This window comes from Acanthochromis polyacanthus, chromosome 4 (genome assembly GCF_021347895.1).
Source record: "Acanthochromis polyacanthus isolate Apoly-LR-REF ecotype Palm Island chromosome 4, KAUST_Apoly_ChrSc, whole genome shotgun sequence".
In the NCBI taxonomy this organism is placed as follows: Eukaryota; Metazoa; Chordata; class Actinopteri; family Pomacentridae; genus Acanthochromis; species Acanthochromis polyacanthus.
The window spans coordinates 42,418,677-42,434,242 of NC_067116.1; the positions used below are offsets into that span (position 1 = coordinate 42,418,677).

General features: G+C 40.8%; 1 protein-coding gene across 3 annotated transcripts in view; it reads right to left on the reverse strand.

Moving 5' to 3' along the window:
* Nucleotides 1-15,566, reverse strand: part of ap3d1 (adaptor related protein complex 3 subunit delta 1) — a 43,483-nt gene that overhangs the window by 17,229 nt on the left and 10,688 nt on the right. For 2 of the 3 annotated variants that reach the window (XM_051947072.1, XM_051947074.1), the window contains exons 7-22: nucleotides 15,341-15,480; nucleotides 14,596-14,669; nucleotides 14,436-14,485; nucleotides 13,998-14,047; nucleotides 13,566-13,614; nucleotides 10,642-10,787; nucleotides 9,437-9,585; nucleotides 9,085-9,315; nucleotides 6,870-7,101; nucleotides 5,035-5,180; nucleotides 4,802-4,943; nucleotides 4,415-4,486; nucleotides 2,933-3,008; nucleotides 2,446-2,645; nucleotides 1,367-1,440; nucleotides 1,009-1,032 (exon numbers count right to left, since the gene is read on the reverse strand). In XM_051947072.1, coding sequence (XP_051803032.1) covers nucleotides 1,009-1,032; nucleotides 1,367-1,440; nucleotides 2,446-2,645; nucleotides 2,933-3,008; nucleotides 4,415-4,486; nucleotides 4,802-4,943; nucleotides 5,035-5,180; nucleotides 6,870-7,101; nucleotides 9,085-9,315; nucleotides 9,437-9,585; nucleotides 10,642-10,787; nucleotides 13,566-13,614; nucleotides 13,998-14,047; nucleotides 14,436-14,485; nucleotides 14,596-14,669; nucleotides 15,341-15,480 — 1,855 coding nt within the window. The remainder of the gene's footprint in view (nucleotides 1-1,008; nucleotides 1,033-1,366; nucleotides 1,441-2,445; nucleotides 2,646-2,932; nucleotides 3,009-4,414; nucleotides 4,487-4,801; nucleotides 4,944-5,034; nucleotides 5,181-6,869; nucleotides 7,102-9,084; nucleotides 9,316-9,436; nucleotides 9,586-10,641; nucleotides 10,788-13,565; nucleotides 13,615-13,997; nucleotides 14,048-14,435; nucleotides 14,486-14,595; nucleotides 14,670-15,340; nucleotides 15,481-15,566) is intronic. The other variant, XM_051947073.1, reaches the window with a different exon arrangement.

The following is a 15,566-nucleotide window of genomic DNA, read 5'->3' on the forward strand; positions in this document are numbered from 1 at the left end:
CCTACTAAAAATACAGTTTTTGGTTTCAACAACTTTTAAGTCCACAGACATCAGTAACATTTGACATGTGGGAAGTTTGGAAAGCCAAGATTACAGTTTTTTTTTTTTTTTTTTGCTATATTGAGTAAATGGTGATGTGGGCTCACTTGTAGGACCAAAAAAAATAAACAAACTGGTCTGCATAGGGGTCTAAATACTGTTATACGTGTAAAATTACAGGCTGTGTCCATGTTGAAACTCAACAGCATATGAGGCTTATTTTTCTTCAGCAAACAAGCAAACTGAGACGGTGGAGCAACACCACGATCTGAAATGACACAACATGACCCCGCTTTTAAAATGCTCTACTTTCTGGCATTGCTTTGAGGGCACGTGTTCTTGTTTTTCTTCCCACTGAGGGCAGGCAACGCGTATCCACTTAAAAACAGCTGGTGAGAATTTGGAGGCGTGCCAAGTCTACTGAACTCAGCTGAGGAGGACCTGGGAGCAAAAGAATTACAGCATCCAACCCCTGGGACAAGTTTTCTAAAAGCATGTTTGTGCCGGTTGTCTTTTCCATGAAAAACAAGTGCCAGAATGCTTTTAGGAGCCTATTCCGGGAGGACAGGGGGAAAAGATTAAGTCCTGAGAACATCAGCAGCACTGACTGGTTTCTAAGAAATCATGTTTTTATGTTATTGAGAGATATCTAAGGAAGCCTTTTGAAAATTCATAGAACAACTTGTTCAGAAACAGAGATGCTGATATTGTCAGGCTTAAAGAAAAGGAAGCGGGGCAGGAGAGAGGGGGTACCGACATTGTCATGAGTCAAAAGCTACAGTTAAAGAACAGATGTTGAAAATACAAGGGAAGAAGAGCGGATAGAGGAAGCGGATACTGCAGGCTCCGAATGAGTAAAGAACAGACAGCTGTATTAGTGAAAAGGAGCAGGCCAGCTTCTTGGAGAGAGACAAAGAGAGAGGCGACCAGCGCTGGAGCCCAGGTTCCTGTGGCTGGGATGCTACTCACCTGCGCCCAGCCGATTCCATCAAGCTGCCCACGCAAAGAGGCAGTAATGGGTGTGTGTAGGCATAGAAAAGAGGAAGCAGAAAGCAGAACGCCATGAGAAGGAGTGCGAGGAGGGAAAGGGCCAAGAAGTCACGTTGGCTTTAAGGCTGTGGCCAGAAAGTTTGAGACATAATCAGGAATAAATTCTGAACCACAACAAATGAGAAAAGATTTAGATTACAGACAAACACACACAAGCTTCAGTGATTCTCAGCTAAGACTGGGGGCCTGGAAACCAAAGTGTCATTGACTGGTTGCTGGTTTAGTCATGTATGTAAATGAAGGAGTTCAGTGTAGGATTAGGACGGCGTGAACTCACTTGTCCAGGTCAATGTCCAGGGCTTTGTGAGGGTCGTTGGGGTCTTTGTCGTCGTCATCGCTCGGTAAGGCATTCTGAAGCAAGAACAGGGAACAGTCAGCACAACAGAGTTAATAACTCTGAATAAATCTATTAACCCTTTGCGCTTCAGTGTCCCGCCCGCAGTACACTTTGAGATGCGCTAAAGTATTTCGCTTAATTGACCAACGCTGCAAACGCGATTATACAAACACTATACGCTGATGGAAAGCTTAGATTCTCATGAATCCGCCGGTATAAACCACTTTCAGATGCGATTACCACAGCGGGTGAGAAAAACACATTTGTCCGACAAACAACGAATATCCATCCATCCTTTCTCTGTACACGGCTTCAACGTACACAGCGCGACTCACATTTCCAGGTTCATTATTACACACAGATGAAAATATTCCACAAAAAACGGCCATAATCCAACCTTTTACATCTAGACGACACAAGCCAGTAAACTATTTTGTCCAAAACATGTCCTGAAGTCGGTATAAAATCCACGAATCGGTCGTTTTCAAGGAAATGCACCTTGCGATGCGCGTCCAATATTCCCTGTATTTCTCGTCATATTTTTATTTACAAATAGAATATTAACAATTTTTTTGTACTGAAAAAGGCTGGAATTGACTGAAGCTTAAAGGGTTAACACAACAAAAGATTCACTGAGATACTGACTTTCAGTCTCAGAGCTGGGAATCCAATAAACGGAGTAATGATGGTGGTTTTTAATCCTTGCAAAAAGCAGGTGGGAAAGATTTTGCTTAGACAGACACTAAGGTCAAAGTAATGGTCAATCAATGTAGGAAAACTTCATATTTGATTACTTGAAAAAAGAAAGAAAGAAAACATGTCAGTACCATTTCTAAGCTTAATACAAGAAAACGTAAAAAGTGAAAATCTTTTATGATTTTTTTTGTCATCATATATCACAAACATACTACATAAAATCACTGTTAACTCTCATATGTCTAACACTGAATTCTACTCAAGTGGATTTTATTCCTGACTGAATCATCCTCATGTTTACAGACGAGTGGACATTTCTTTACCTCTGGCATCTCCTCGGTTACGATGTCGACCTGGTGCGCAGGCGTGATGTCCTCTTCGCTCTCCGGGCCTGAGTCATGTTTCTTCCCTCGTCCGCTGCGCTTTTCTTTCCTCTTCTTCTTCTCCTTCTTCTTCTTCTCTGCTCTCTCTTTCTGCCGACGCTCCTCCTCCAGCTTCACGTACTGGTCAGACATAGGCAGACCTGTGGGGCACAAAACCAGACATGATTTTAAAAATATAAACACTAAAAACACACATATTTTGTAACATTTAAAAAAAAAAAATCAGACACATACAAAAAGGAACAGCAGAGACTGTGAGGACAGACAAAGAGGGATAATAACCGACTAGAAGCTGAACCTTGACAGCGAATTCACCGTCGTAAACGTCACGTCTTCTTGTTAAACTGCACTTAGAGTCTGGTGTAATCTTATTCATCATGAGAGTGAAATGAGTGTCTTTTGGTAATGTGAGGACACTGTGACCCACCTGGGACTTTGAGAGGCACACTGAGGTCAATCTGCACCACTGGGATGTGCTCCACTCCAGGAGCATCCTGGTAAACCTGCACAGAGGAGATGGTTCATTTAAAACATCAACGGTACTGAACACACAGTCTGTTGTTGCATATTTACTACACACAAGCAGAAGTGGTTTTATTAAATAGTCTATATATAGAACCTGAACAATTCATTTGGATTTCTATCGCAGATAAATCACCATATACATTATCTGACAAGTAAACTTTTGTTATTACAGAACATAATGTATAATAAACACGCTCCGCTTAAAACATCCCCCACCTTATATATAGTACCTGTAAGTGCAAGAAATAATAATATATACTGGACGATACACCAACACAATGATACATCTTCACTACAATAATAATAAAAAAAAAAAAAACAGTCAGGTCAAGGTCATACACCCCAAAAGGCACATCTACATTACCAACAGGCTTAGTGTGCGCAAGATGAATGAAATCCCTCAAGTAATTTCTGAGATATGATCCAGAAACAAAAAAATATTTGGAGTGCCTCACTATGACCTTGAAAATCAGGTCAAGGTCATACACCCCAAAAGGCACATCTATACTATATAGAGATGGCCTGGGTGCAACATGAATGAAATCCCTCAAGTAGTTTCTGAGATATGCTCCGGAAACGAAATGCGAACGTACGGACGTGCCCACACCAACACCCCCCTCCGTGCCTACGGCTGGCGGGGGATAAAAAGTCTAATAATTCAGAACTGGTGTCATCACATATTTTATCCAGCAGAGCAGCTCTGACTCTGTTATTTACACCACATCTAGGTCTGCAGCAGCACATGCAGCGAGGTGAGCATCACAGCTGAGCAGATGGTGCAGAGTCAAGCTGTGTTTTCATAGATGGAAAGTTAATCAAACCATAACCCCATAATTTACCTTTTCAGTATAACTAACATGCTGCATGTATGCACAGCGCCCTCCATCATTATTGGCACCCCTGGTTAAGATGTGTTCTTTAGCTTCTAATAAATTCATTTTTTGCTAAATAATATTAGACCACAATGAATAAAAAAAAGAGGAAAATTCAACCTTTAATTCAAGTGCATTTATTCAGTGGGGGGGGGGGGGGCACAGATTAAGAAATAATTCTTTTAGATCAAATCATGTGTGCCACAATTATTAGCATGACTGATGTTAAAATTGGTACAGCACCTAATCTTCTCCTATCATACATTTTTGCACAATTCTCAGTGTGAGAGTATGCTTCTGCAATAAAAATTAAATTTATTAAGGCTTTCAACACATCTTAACCAGGGGTGCCAATAATTATGGAGGGCGTTGTGTATGTATGCATAAAGAATATGAACAGGCTTTCTAAACTCACTCTTATCCCCAAAACATCCAGTACCAGTCAGACTTTACTGTACCGTGGAAAAACTACTCTGATTACCTAAATGGTGAGTGGAACCTGGTAGACGTACCTTCTGAGAGGATGGGGAGGCCTTGATGTAAAATGGGTTGTTGGCTTGCTCCTGCTTCCTGGCTTCTCTCCTCTGAGAGTGAAGAAAAACGGCAACATTAATTCATCAATAGAGAACAGCCCACCTCAGTTCAATCGGGGCAGGGATCCATATGGGAGACAGATTTGTTCACAGAAGGAGGTCAATACAGTTTGCTGAGAAAACGACTACATGATTTTGGCAACATCACAAAAGTACTCTTGTCTTGTTTTTGCATTTTAGGTGAATACTTTTTTTCCAGTTAGTGGTATTGAGTGAATGTTTCCATGAAATGCTGTGAACACAACTACAGAAAACGTACTGTACAGCTGCTCAGTTCATCAGCGCTACAACCATTGATCAGCGTACCCTTGCCAGCTCCTTCTCGTCCACCTCTGTGTGACGGGGGCGGGAGTGTTTGGGCTCCTCCTTGGCAAAAATAGCCTTCGGTTGCTCATCCTCAGACTCGCTTTCAGATGGAGGCTCATTGATCCAAGCATCCAGGTCCAGGCTACACAGACGAACATGGTTGCAGTTCATTGGTAAACGGTAAAAACTAAACAAGAACGTAGATTCAGCATGTGCTCCTCATGTCAACTCACCCTTCAGGAACAGGCACTTTCTTCTGTGCCTTGGGGGCTACAGGGTTGAGTTCTCCAGCAAACAGAGCATTGACTTCTTCTGCTACTTCTACGTCCTTCTGCTGCAGTTTCTGGATGTACTTGACCAACTGCAGGATGCAAGACGCCTGAGAACAAAAGGCGAGGCATCAGAGATTCAAGTCATTCATTTGAGTATTAAGCTGTGTGACCTGAACAGTTGAAGGTTAATATTTCTACTACACACTGCAAAAACTCAAAATCCTACCAAGTCTGTTTGTCTTATTTTTATTCAAAATGTCTCATCCCACTTGATTTCAGACAAATTCAGTTAACAAGAGACATTTCAGGAAGATAGAGGGACTTGTTTTAAGACAACACATCATAAATATCTTGATAAGTCAAACAATCTTGAAATTATCTTGTTTTGAGTTGTATTTTACAAGAAAACTCAAAATAAGTTTAACCCTGGTGTCGTCCTGCGGGTCAAATTGAACTGGTTTAAAGTGTAAATATATGGAAAAATATATATATATTCACAGTTAGAACTTTCAAACTTTTGAACATTTTCTGGTGGGAAAAAAAGAAATGTTAAAAAAAGGTTTCTTGAAGAACATTAACCCTTTAAGCTTCAGTGTACCGCCGGCGGTACACCTACTAATTTGCATAGGAATTTCAAGAATGTCCGACGGCCGCAAACGCGCTTATACAAACACTATACACCGATGGAAAGCTTAGATTCTCATGAATCTGCCGGTATAAACCACTTTCAGATGCAATTACCACAGCGGGTGAGAAAAACACATTTGTCCGACAAAAACGAATATTCATCCATCCGTTCTCTATACACGGCTTCAACGCGCACAGCGTGACTCACATTTCCGGGTTCATTATTATACACAAAAAAAAAGATTCCACAAAAAACGGCCATAATCCAACCTTTTACATCCAGATGACACAAGCCAGTAAACTATTTTGTCCAAAACATGTCCTGAAGTCGGTATAAAATCCCCGAATCGGTCCTTTTCAAGGAAATGCACCTCGCGATGCCCGTCCAATATTCCCCGTATTTTTCGTAATTTTTTTTATTTAAAAATAGAATATTAGCGATTTTTTGTACTGAAAACGGCTGGAATTGACTGAAGCTTAAAGGGTTAAAAAAATAAAAATGTCAACCAAAATCCAGCGAATTTGACTGGATTTTGGTTAATTTTTTTCTGAATGTTCTTTAAGAAAATATTGGAATTTTTACTGAGATATATATATATATATATATATATATATATATATATATATAAAATAATCACTTTAGATATTTTTAAGACTTTTATTTGGAAGATTTGTATTCATTTTTTAAAAAATATTTACAGATTTTAGATTTTTTTAATTTTTTAAATTTATTTCTTGCCAAATTTGCGATTTTTTTTTTTAAATAAAACTTTTAAGGAATTTTCTTACTGAAGATTTTGCAAATTTTTGTAAATTTGAGGAATTTTTTGCTGAATTTTTTTTTTTTTTCCAGAAAAGGGAACAATATTTTTTGGTGCCGTAAATGAGGACAACAGGAGGGTTAAGACACCTAAGCTTGACATTCCTGGTGACATATAACTTAAAATAAGTTTTCCCAGCTAATTTTAAGATCTCAATATTCTAAATATCACATCTTATTTCAAGACATCTTACTAAGCCATTTTTCACTTATTCTATTGGCAGATTTTTTTTCTCTTAGTTCAAGGTAAAAGTTCCTTAAAAAAAGCTTCTTGTTTTGAGAGGGGCATTTTTCCAGTGCAGTTGGGGGAAAAATTGTAAAAAATGGGGTTGTTCCTCATCCATCTTACCCTCTCCTGCACCTCGAGGTTGGCGCTCTGTACAAAGAGTGGTAGTCTATCGATCATCAGCTGGCTGGTATCCTGTGCTGCTGTACTGTCCGTGTTCCCCTCCTGACTCTTCAGTATGGTGGCAAACAGCTTGGCTGCGTTCTGCACATAAACAGCCTGGATGTGGCCTGGTAGTGTGGCCACTTTGGGCCGCAACATGGCCTCCAGCGTCTGCATCGGGTTCTCCAGGTGTCTAAAAAAGAAGAGGTGGGAGTTGTTACTCCCTGCTACAAACATGCACATGATCTAAGATATGTAACTGGGTTTGCTGTCAACAAAAGACGCAGAGTGCATGTAACCATCTAATGCAAGCAAGCGTGTAAAATCAGTTGGAAAACATCTTCTGAAGGCACCATGGCATATCTTATCACCAACAGAAATCCTGCTATTGATTATTTCTTTTAACAGGTAGAAAAGATAACACGTGTGTCACTGAGTGCGACCTGGAGCTGGAGATTAGCTCGTCTAATTCTGTAAAGTGTCAGTCGTGTCAGGCTGGGCTCACATGTACTCAGATGATAAAGACGAAGAAAACAGACATGGAACAAAGTATTGAATTCAAGATGCCATTCATTTCTCTGTGGACGTATTGTTGAGCAGTTGCAGCCACAAGATATCTTATCTTGAGGTTCATTTGTAGCGTCACTTCAAGTTTAACTTCTACGCTAGTTTGTGCTAGCAGAGATGCTCTGTTAGGAATGGAGTGCAATAGCATTTTATCAAATCTGAATCCAGTTCCAAATCCTTTTAGCCTAGCCGCGCTAGACAACCCACGGCAACGAATTTAATTCTCTGCCAGGGTGGGTCTAGTTACCCTCCATAAGGCTCGAGGCTGGATTCTCCTAAAACTGGCCGGACCAATCACCATGAAGTGTAGAGTCAGAAGGCGGGCGTAACTAAGTGACGACAGAGGCGCGACGATTCTGACAGAAACAACCGGAAACAACTAGCCTAGCCGCACTAGACAACCCACGGCAACGAATTTAATTCTCTGCCAGGGTCGACAACAAAAACGACAACAGTCGTTGAGCTCCATTAGCACCGACTCTGAATAATCTTTCTGTTAACATGTCTGTAATATACTTGAGCTTCACCCATTGACTGTATAAATAAGGCTTCACCGAACTACCGCATCCTCCGATTTCCGGTGCTCTAGGAACTACGTCAGCCTATTTGTTGTGCTGATTGGTTGTATACCTACCCAATTGCTGCAGAGTGATTTGATAGACAACCTTTTAGCCCGCCTCCCTCCCTGTCGAGCGTGCCTAGACCCTTGCGTCTTCAGAGCATGGGTCTAGCACGGCTAGGCTAAAATCCTTTCAAATTCTGACGCAAATCTTAAATTGTTTGTTGGGGAATGATGACTAGTTTGCTAAAAACAATCGCTGCTTTTATTCCGCTCAGCTCTGTTTTGTGTAACAGAAGACATAACTCAATATTTCAGAATGCAGCAACTTCAAACCACATCAAGTTAACTAACTTAGTAAACTTTGAAAGTGAGTCCTGACCTAGTTATCAGACAAACGTGACACAGACACTAATGGAAACTGCTGTCCTCATGCACATTCTGTTCTGCTGAAGGGTTACAGCGCTTTGACCACGTTTTATCACTGCACTACCGCTGTCCTGATTCAGTTTTGCTTTAGCAGGAAATCAGCATTTTCTCCTCTCTGAGAGCCGTGCTGCAGAAGCCACAGAGACTAAAGTCAAAACAATAAAGTGGAAATAGGACTAATGCTACTTTATCACTCAGTATCTGGTGCAGTTTATCTGATGGTTCTCTAGAGCTTGATGTAAAGCACTCACCCTTCTCAAATTATCAAAAATGCATTTGTGTTGCTCTTAAATGCATTTTACTACCTAAATGTATTTAAGTGAAAGACTCATCTATATTTCCTTTATCATGGTGATCTTGCGTTGATTGTAGAACGTTTGTTCACAGCAGAGTCATAAAGCTATAATGTGTTTGTATATGCAAGTCTATTTTTTAGTGCAGTTTTAGGGAGAGAGGCAGAAGAGTCTCACTAAACAGAATGTAAAAGACTCAATAAAGGATGCGTTGGCAACAGAGGAAAACAAATCTGTGTATTTTATCAAACTGAAAATGGATGTAAAAGGGAGCCAGCTATCAGAGCCACTCCTAGTTACCGCATCCCAATGGGAGAAATAAACGTACTCTGAGAACTCTCCGCAGATCCAGGCTGCAGCATACAGCACTTCGCAGATGCCGTTTCGCTGCATGTTTCCTGTCAACAGGTGGGCGTTGTCCAGCAGCGTGGCCATCTGGGCGACGGCAAAGACCCGGATGGCTTTGACCCGGATAGCCACGTCCAGCATCTGAGAGGCGATGAGGTGGCCGTGCCGCGTGCCCTCTAACCGGGTCAGCTCCACCAGGATGCTGATGTACCTGTCAGGCAGATATGGAGAGGAGCGGTTATGTTTGATCTCAGCAAGTGGAAAGTGACAAAGAAAATACACAAAACTCAAGAGTGAACTATGAAGGTGACGCCGGTGTGGAGAGAACGGACCATTCAAAGTTGGTGATGTACTGGTAGTTGCTCTGGCTGCAGATGTCGATGATCTTTGTGAGCAGTTCATCTCTGTAGGTGGTTCCTTCTGCTTTGTCTACATGCAGCATCAGCTTCTTCACAATCTCCATCAAGTTCTTCTTTGATACCTGGAGAGAGCAGAAACCAAAAGTGATGTAAAGCAGGAGTGTAAATCTACAAATACACCATTTATCCCCCCCCCAAAAAAAGCCACAAATTTCTTCATTTCACTTCAGAAATGACAGAGTACAATTTGCTGTGCTGCATCTCAGAGTACGATCGAGTTTACATAAATGACAAACAGCATTTTAATACACAGGGTGTCCCAGAATATTTGACATCATTTCACAGGCCGATAATTTTGGCAATTCTTGTTGAAATAACCTCAAATTTTCACAGAACATACAGAGACAGATCAAGATTTTATATTTAATGTTTTATTTTTGTTCTGTTTTCAGGTTGAGCCGTGCCGTTCACTCCCAAAGAGAAGTCATTTTGTGTCTTGGACTCTGCTCACACTCAGTCAACCAAGGCTGTGCAGCATGCCTTCAGTGCAAAATTTGGATAAACTTCACCAACCGGCAAACAAATTTGGACTTGGTACCAAAAATTTAAAGAGGAAAGCTGCTTATTCACGGCTAAAGGATCTGCTAGAGCATCATCAACATCCGCATATTCCAAGACGCAAAATGACTGTTTGGGAGTGAACGGCAAGAGAACAGAAATAAAACATTAAATATAAAATCTTGATCTGTTTCTGTACATTATGTGAAAATTTGAGGTTTATTTCAACAAGAACTGTCAAAATTATTAGCCTGTGAAATGATGTCAAAGTTTTTCCGACCCCCTGTAGTTAAATAAATTCAGAATAACTCACTGTGTGATACAAAATTTAAAAAAATTACTTTCTGGTTTGTCTTTTGTACTTTGTTGTGAGACTGCCTGGCAAACCTATCCTACCGCACTTATAAATCTAAGTGAGCTCGTAAAACTCAACAAGTAGCGAGGAGCGAGGTAACACAGGCAGCTGCAGTAAAAGTGTCATTTCCTGCATCGCTTAGAACAAAGATAATTTGCTAAAAACTGGCACTGAATAAAAAATAATCTGCTTCTAAACATCTTTAACAAAAGCTGAAGTAAGTCGCAGCTGCAGTCATGCAGGAGTCCAACGTGTGGTTCCCTACCATGCCGTAGAGCAGGTCCAGAGCTCTCAGGCGGATGGATTCGTCTTTGTCATCCAGACACTGCAGGATGAGGTCCTTGTGAGACTGCACTGACTTGGGGTGGGTCTTCAGGATCTTTGACATGGCCAGCAGGCCCAGGTACTTCACTGCAAACACAAACACACCTCAGTGTACTGAACCACACACACATGTGCAGCACTTAGATCTACACACCCTATAGAGGATTCTCATATCTTGATTCTTGTCCCTGACATCATTTGCTCTATTATCACCACTGTTTTATACCATTATTCATAAACCTGACCATGACCTGATCTGCTTGATTGTAGGGCTGCAACTCACAAATATTTTCTATTGTCCATTTATCTGGTGATTATTTCCTCAAATAATCGATCATTTGTTGGGCATATAAAGTACCAAACAATGGTGGAAAATGTTGATCAGCGTTTCCCAAAGCTTTGATTTGTCCAAAAATATTCACTTTACAATGTTCAATGAAAATGTTCAGATTTAAGAAGCTGCAATCAGAGAATTCTGACTATTTTTTTCCTAAAAATCATTCAAACTGATTCATCGCTTGTTAAAATAGTTGCTGATTAATTTAACCCCTTAAGCTTCAGTGTACCGCCGGCGGTACACCAACTAATTTGCATAGGAATTTCAGGAATGTCCGACGGCTGCAAACACGATTATACAAACACTATACGCCGATGGAAAGCTTAGATTCTCATGAATCTGCCGGTATAAACCACTTTCAGATGCGATTACCACAGCGGGTGAGAAAAACACATTTGTCCGACAAAAACAAATATTCATCCATCCGTTCTCTATACACGGCTTCAACACACACAGCGCGACTCACATTTCCGGGTTTATTATTACACACAAAAAAAAAAAAGATTCCATAAAAAACGGCCATAATCCAACCTTTTACATCCAGATGACACAAGCCAGTAAACTATTTTGTCCAAAACATGTCCTGAAGTCGGTATAAAATCCCCGAATCGGTCATTTTCAAGGAAATGCACCTCGCGATGCCCGTCCAATATTCCCTGTATTTTTCGTAATTTTTTTTATTTAAAAATAGAATATTAGCGATTTTTTGTACTGAAAACGGCTGGAATTGACTGAAGCTTAAAGGGTTAAAAGCTGACAATAGTTGCAGCTCTACTTGACTGCTACTCCAGTCACACAACAGACACAATATCTGGTTGTAGAGAAATGTTTTTTTGGAGATTAATGGTTTCCAGAACACTGAAAAAGCTCAGCTTATGCTACTCTTCATACCTGCATCTATTTTATCTAAAAGCCTTCAATCTGTACTTAGAAAAAAATATTGTCTTGCACATGAATGCTAAGTAATAAGAATGAATCAGTCCTGTGCTCATCTTTGCTAGACTCATCAATAAAACTGATACTGAAAATAAAACACTAAACATCAAAAAAGAAAACAGGAAAGAAACACAAACCACACAGAAGGATGGAAAGGACACACAAACACGTACACGGGACAACACAACAGGACAAAGTAGTTTTGTTTTGCTTTATCCTTTGTTTTTAGCAGGCAGCTCATCCTTCTCCCTCACCGGGGACATTTTTAAACATTCAGGAATCTGCTGAGTCATGCCGTTTTGTCGATCATCTATTTTGGCAGAGACTAATGCCCCTCAGGTTTCCCGATCAATAAACGTGTGAGGTGGTGACCTTGGGGTGAGACGAGGCGGGTGGCTGCAGTGAATACATTACGGAAATGACCGGAGCAACTGCAGCAGAAGGTGACACAGTGGCAGCTCAGTGGGACGTCGAGGCCAACTTTGTGTCACTGACAAACACAGAACGGCACCATAAATAGTTAGAAGCACACATTTCAAAGACTGCTGTCTACGCTGATGCCTTTCCAGGATTATTCAGGTTCATTAAAATGCTCTGCAACAAATGCACTTTCAGAATTAATTGTACTTAATTGACACTGAAGTAGAACGCAGCAGGTTTGCATTAACACAGAACGCATTTAAAACACTGGCTGCTTCTTATTTTAGCAACCTGCAATACATCTAATGCCTCAGGCAACTTTAAACGAGTGGAATGCATTTTGCTTGCATAAATATTTTTGAACAATAATGGGTTCTTCCATTTTTACTCAGGACTAAATGGCTCCAATAGCCTTGACTTTACCAGATAAATATCTTCAAAATCCAGGGAACGTCTACAATTTTCTTTACTCATCGATGTAATGGAAAGTGTTCCACCTAAAGAGTGACTTTAAGAGTCAGTGAGAGATGCAGTAAAAGGATAAACAAAACCTTAAACCACAGGATCACAGTCTGCTCTATTGAAATCAGAGGTCTACACTCTATTCCACACACATAACCCACTATCTATTAGGGCTGGCCCGAATAGTGATTTCTAGCCTCCGAATATTCGGGCCCTATTAAAGACGAATATCCGGGTATTCGTTCCACCCCGTAACGTCCAGGGGGGGCAATATTCGGATACCAAAATTAATGTCCGGATAGTGCCGTAGCGAACGAATATTCGGGTCCAGCCCTACTATCTATGTATGGGGGTCCAGATAACTCGAATACCTGGATGCAGCAACCTAAGCTCAGTGTGGTAAAATACTTAAAAGTCAGGTCCTGTAACTTTTAGGCCCATCACTGAAACAACAAACAGAGAAAATACCACTCTAAGTTGCTGATTTTCTCTGTAAATGCGGTCTTTCTGTGGGAAAGTAGTGGATGTGACTTCAGCACAAAGGTATTCCAAGTAGGCCATCTGAATGAGAGTGAAAAGGTAATAACGTTCGAGTTATCCAGAGTCAGGGGTTCTACGTTATTGTCGTCTACAGGGGCGGACTGTTCCACAGTCAGAAACACGCAGACAATGAGAAAATGACACACTGCAGGCATTGACAGAGGGCTCACAGTTCTGGTCCGAGTCTTCTATCAGGATTCGCAGTTTCTGCACACAGAGCTGTGAGAGAGGGACGAAGAAGAAACAGAAGGGGAGAAGGGAAGAGTAGTTAACATCACTGCAAACCTTTCCACACCAGTTTTTAGTCTTTTCACACGAGAACATTTCAAAGAATGTAAACGAGGAAAACAGAAGTGAGGATGTGGTCTATATTAGAGGATAGGTTTTTCATGCATTAGTGACTCATTAGGACTGAAAGTAAAACCCAAAGAAAGAGTTTTACGAGTTTTTCTAGCCAGTCTGACAGTTTCTACTTAAGATGTGTTTGACCACACAGACTTGTGAAAGCATGCATTCTGATTTAACTGGAGTGGAAAGGGTTTTAAAAAAAAACAGCAGGTAAGCACTTGAATGTGCAGATGGAGAACACCTTAGAGGCTTACCTGGATACTAGCACTGTGGTTAGGCATCCCAGAAGACAAAGAGATCAACACTGCAATGCCGGACAAAAGATGCAATTAGATCTGAACGTGAACTTAACATTATGAAAATAGATTGTGATCGGTCTCATTATGTAAACGTCAAGTCAAATCTTTAATGTTGAATTTAAAGCAATGTTTACAAAAGAGCATTTCTGCATTCACGAAGGACAGAAAAAGAGCAAATGCACACAAGATTATGCAACAAAATACTGCACATGTGTACACAAGCAAAATCTGAATTGCATTTATAAGCTTAACAACCATCATACATAAGGAACTTTACTGTAGGATAAACTCTAAAGTAGGAGCCACATTCCAACCCTTCAGGGCAGCCACAACAGCAAACACACGCTAAGCTGAGGGAGACCTCTACGCTGCCCACAGGAAACCAGAACTGACCTGCAATCACAGTGTTGACACATTCATACAGCAGAGACATGGCAGAGGTACTGTGAGGGAGGAAGACGGGGAGAGAGAAGGCAGATTATTATTAACGTATTCATCAGATCGCACCATCTGTATCATCTGCCGGGTAGATAATAACAGAGTCTGGTCTCACCTGTGGATTAGGTTTGTCAGAGGTTCGATTAGCTTCTTCCCCAGACGTGGCTCCAGTGGTGTGAGCGCGCCAAACTGCAAAAAGCACAGAGTGTGTTTTGTTTTGTCTGTAATGCAACTGTTATGGACTCTACACTACCTTAAAACATCACAAATGACAATACAGTCAATAAGCAAGTTGCTGAGAATGTGTTGTAATTTACCGTCTTGTATTGAGACAATTGCAAGAAAAGGAAGATAAACTCATCACTTTTCAGTGACATTAACAGTTGCATGAGGAGCTAGTATCGATTCCTCTTTTTCAGTTTCTTTCAGCATTTTTTGCCTTTATTTTAGTAGAGAGGGACAGAAAATGTAGGCGTTTCCTCCTTCAAACTGCAGCGTGCCCATGGGACTCTCAAAAATATGGATTCAGACTGCCGAGGTGACAAACCTGCAGTGTCTGTACAACTTTCTGCATCATTATTCCTCTTTTGAATCGTTTCATTGTGTACCGTAAAGCATTTTTACAGTGTTTGAGCAGAGCCGTGTGTGAAAAGAGGCTAGATCCCCTCATAGATCGGTCTAGAGGAAGCGACAGTGCTGAGTTACGTCTAAACGATTTCACAAGGCAGGGAGGGGTCATTTTCATGGAACAAAAGAAACTTCCCAATATGGAACTTTACTACACAGAGATAAGATTGTAAGGGTTTAATAAATGACTAAAACGGGACTTTAAAGTGAATCTCTTCATCCTGCTGACTTACCAACTTGATGATCTTAATGAGAACCCAGTTATTAGTCGAGGAGGTCATGAGTTTGAAGAAAAGTGGAGCCAGGGAAAGGTAGTTCTTAGGATTTCTCCGGGCAAGCTCACAGATAACATTCACAGCTGCTGACTGGACGCCTGAAGGAGGACAAAACGCATCAAAAAAATGATTGAAAACCAGCAAATAATCTGACAATTAAGCCGCAAGATATTTATTATCTCAT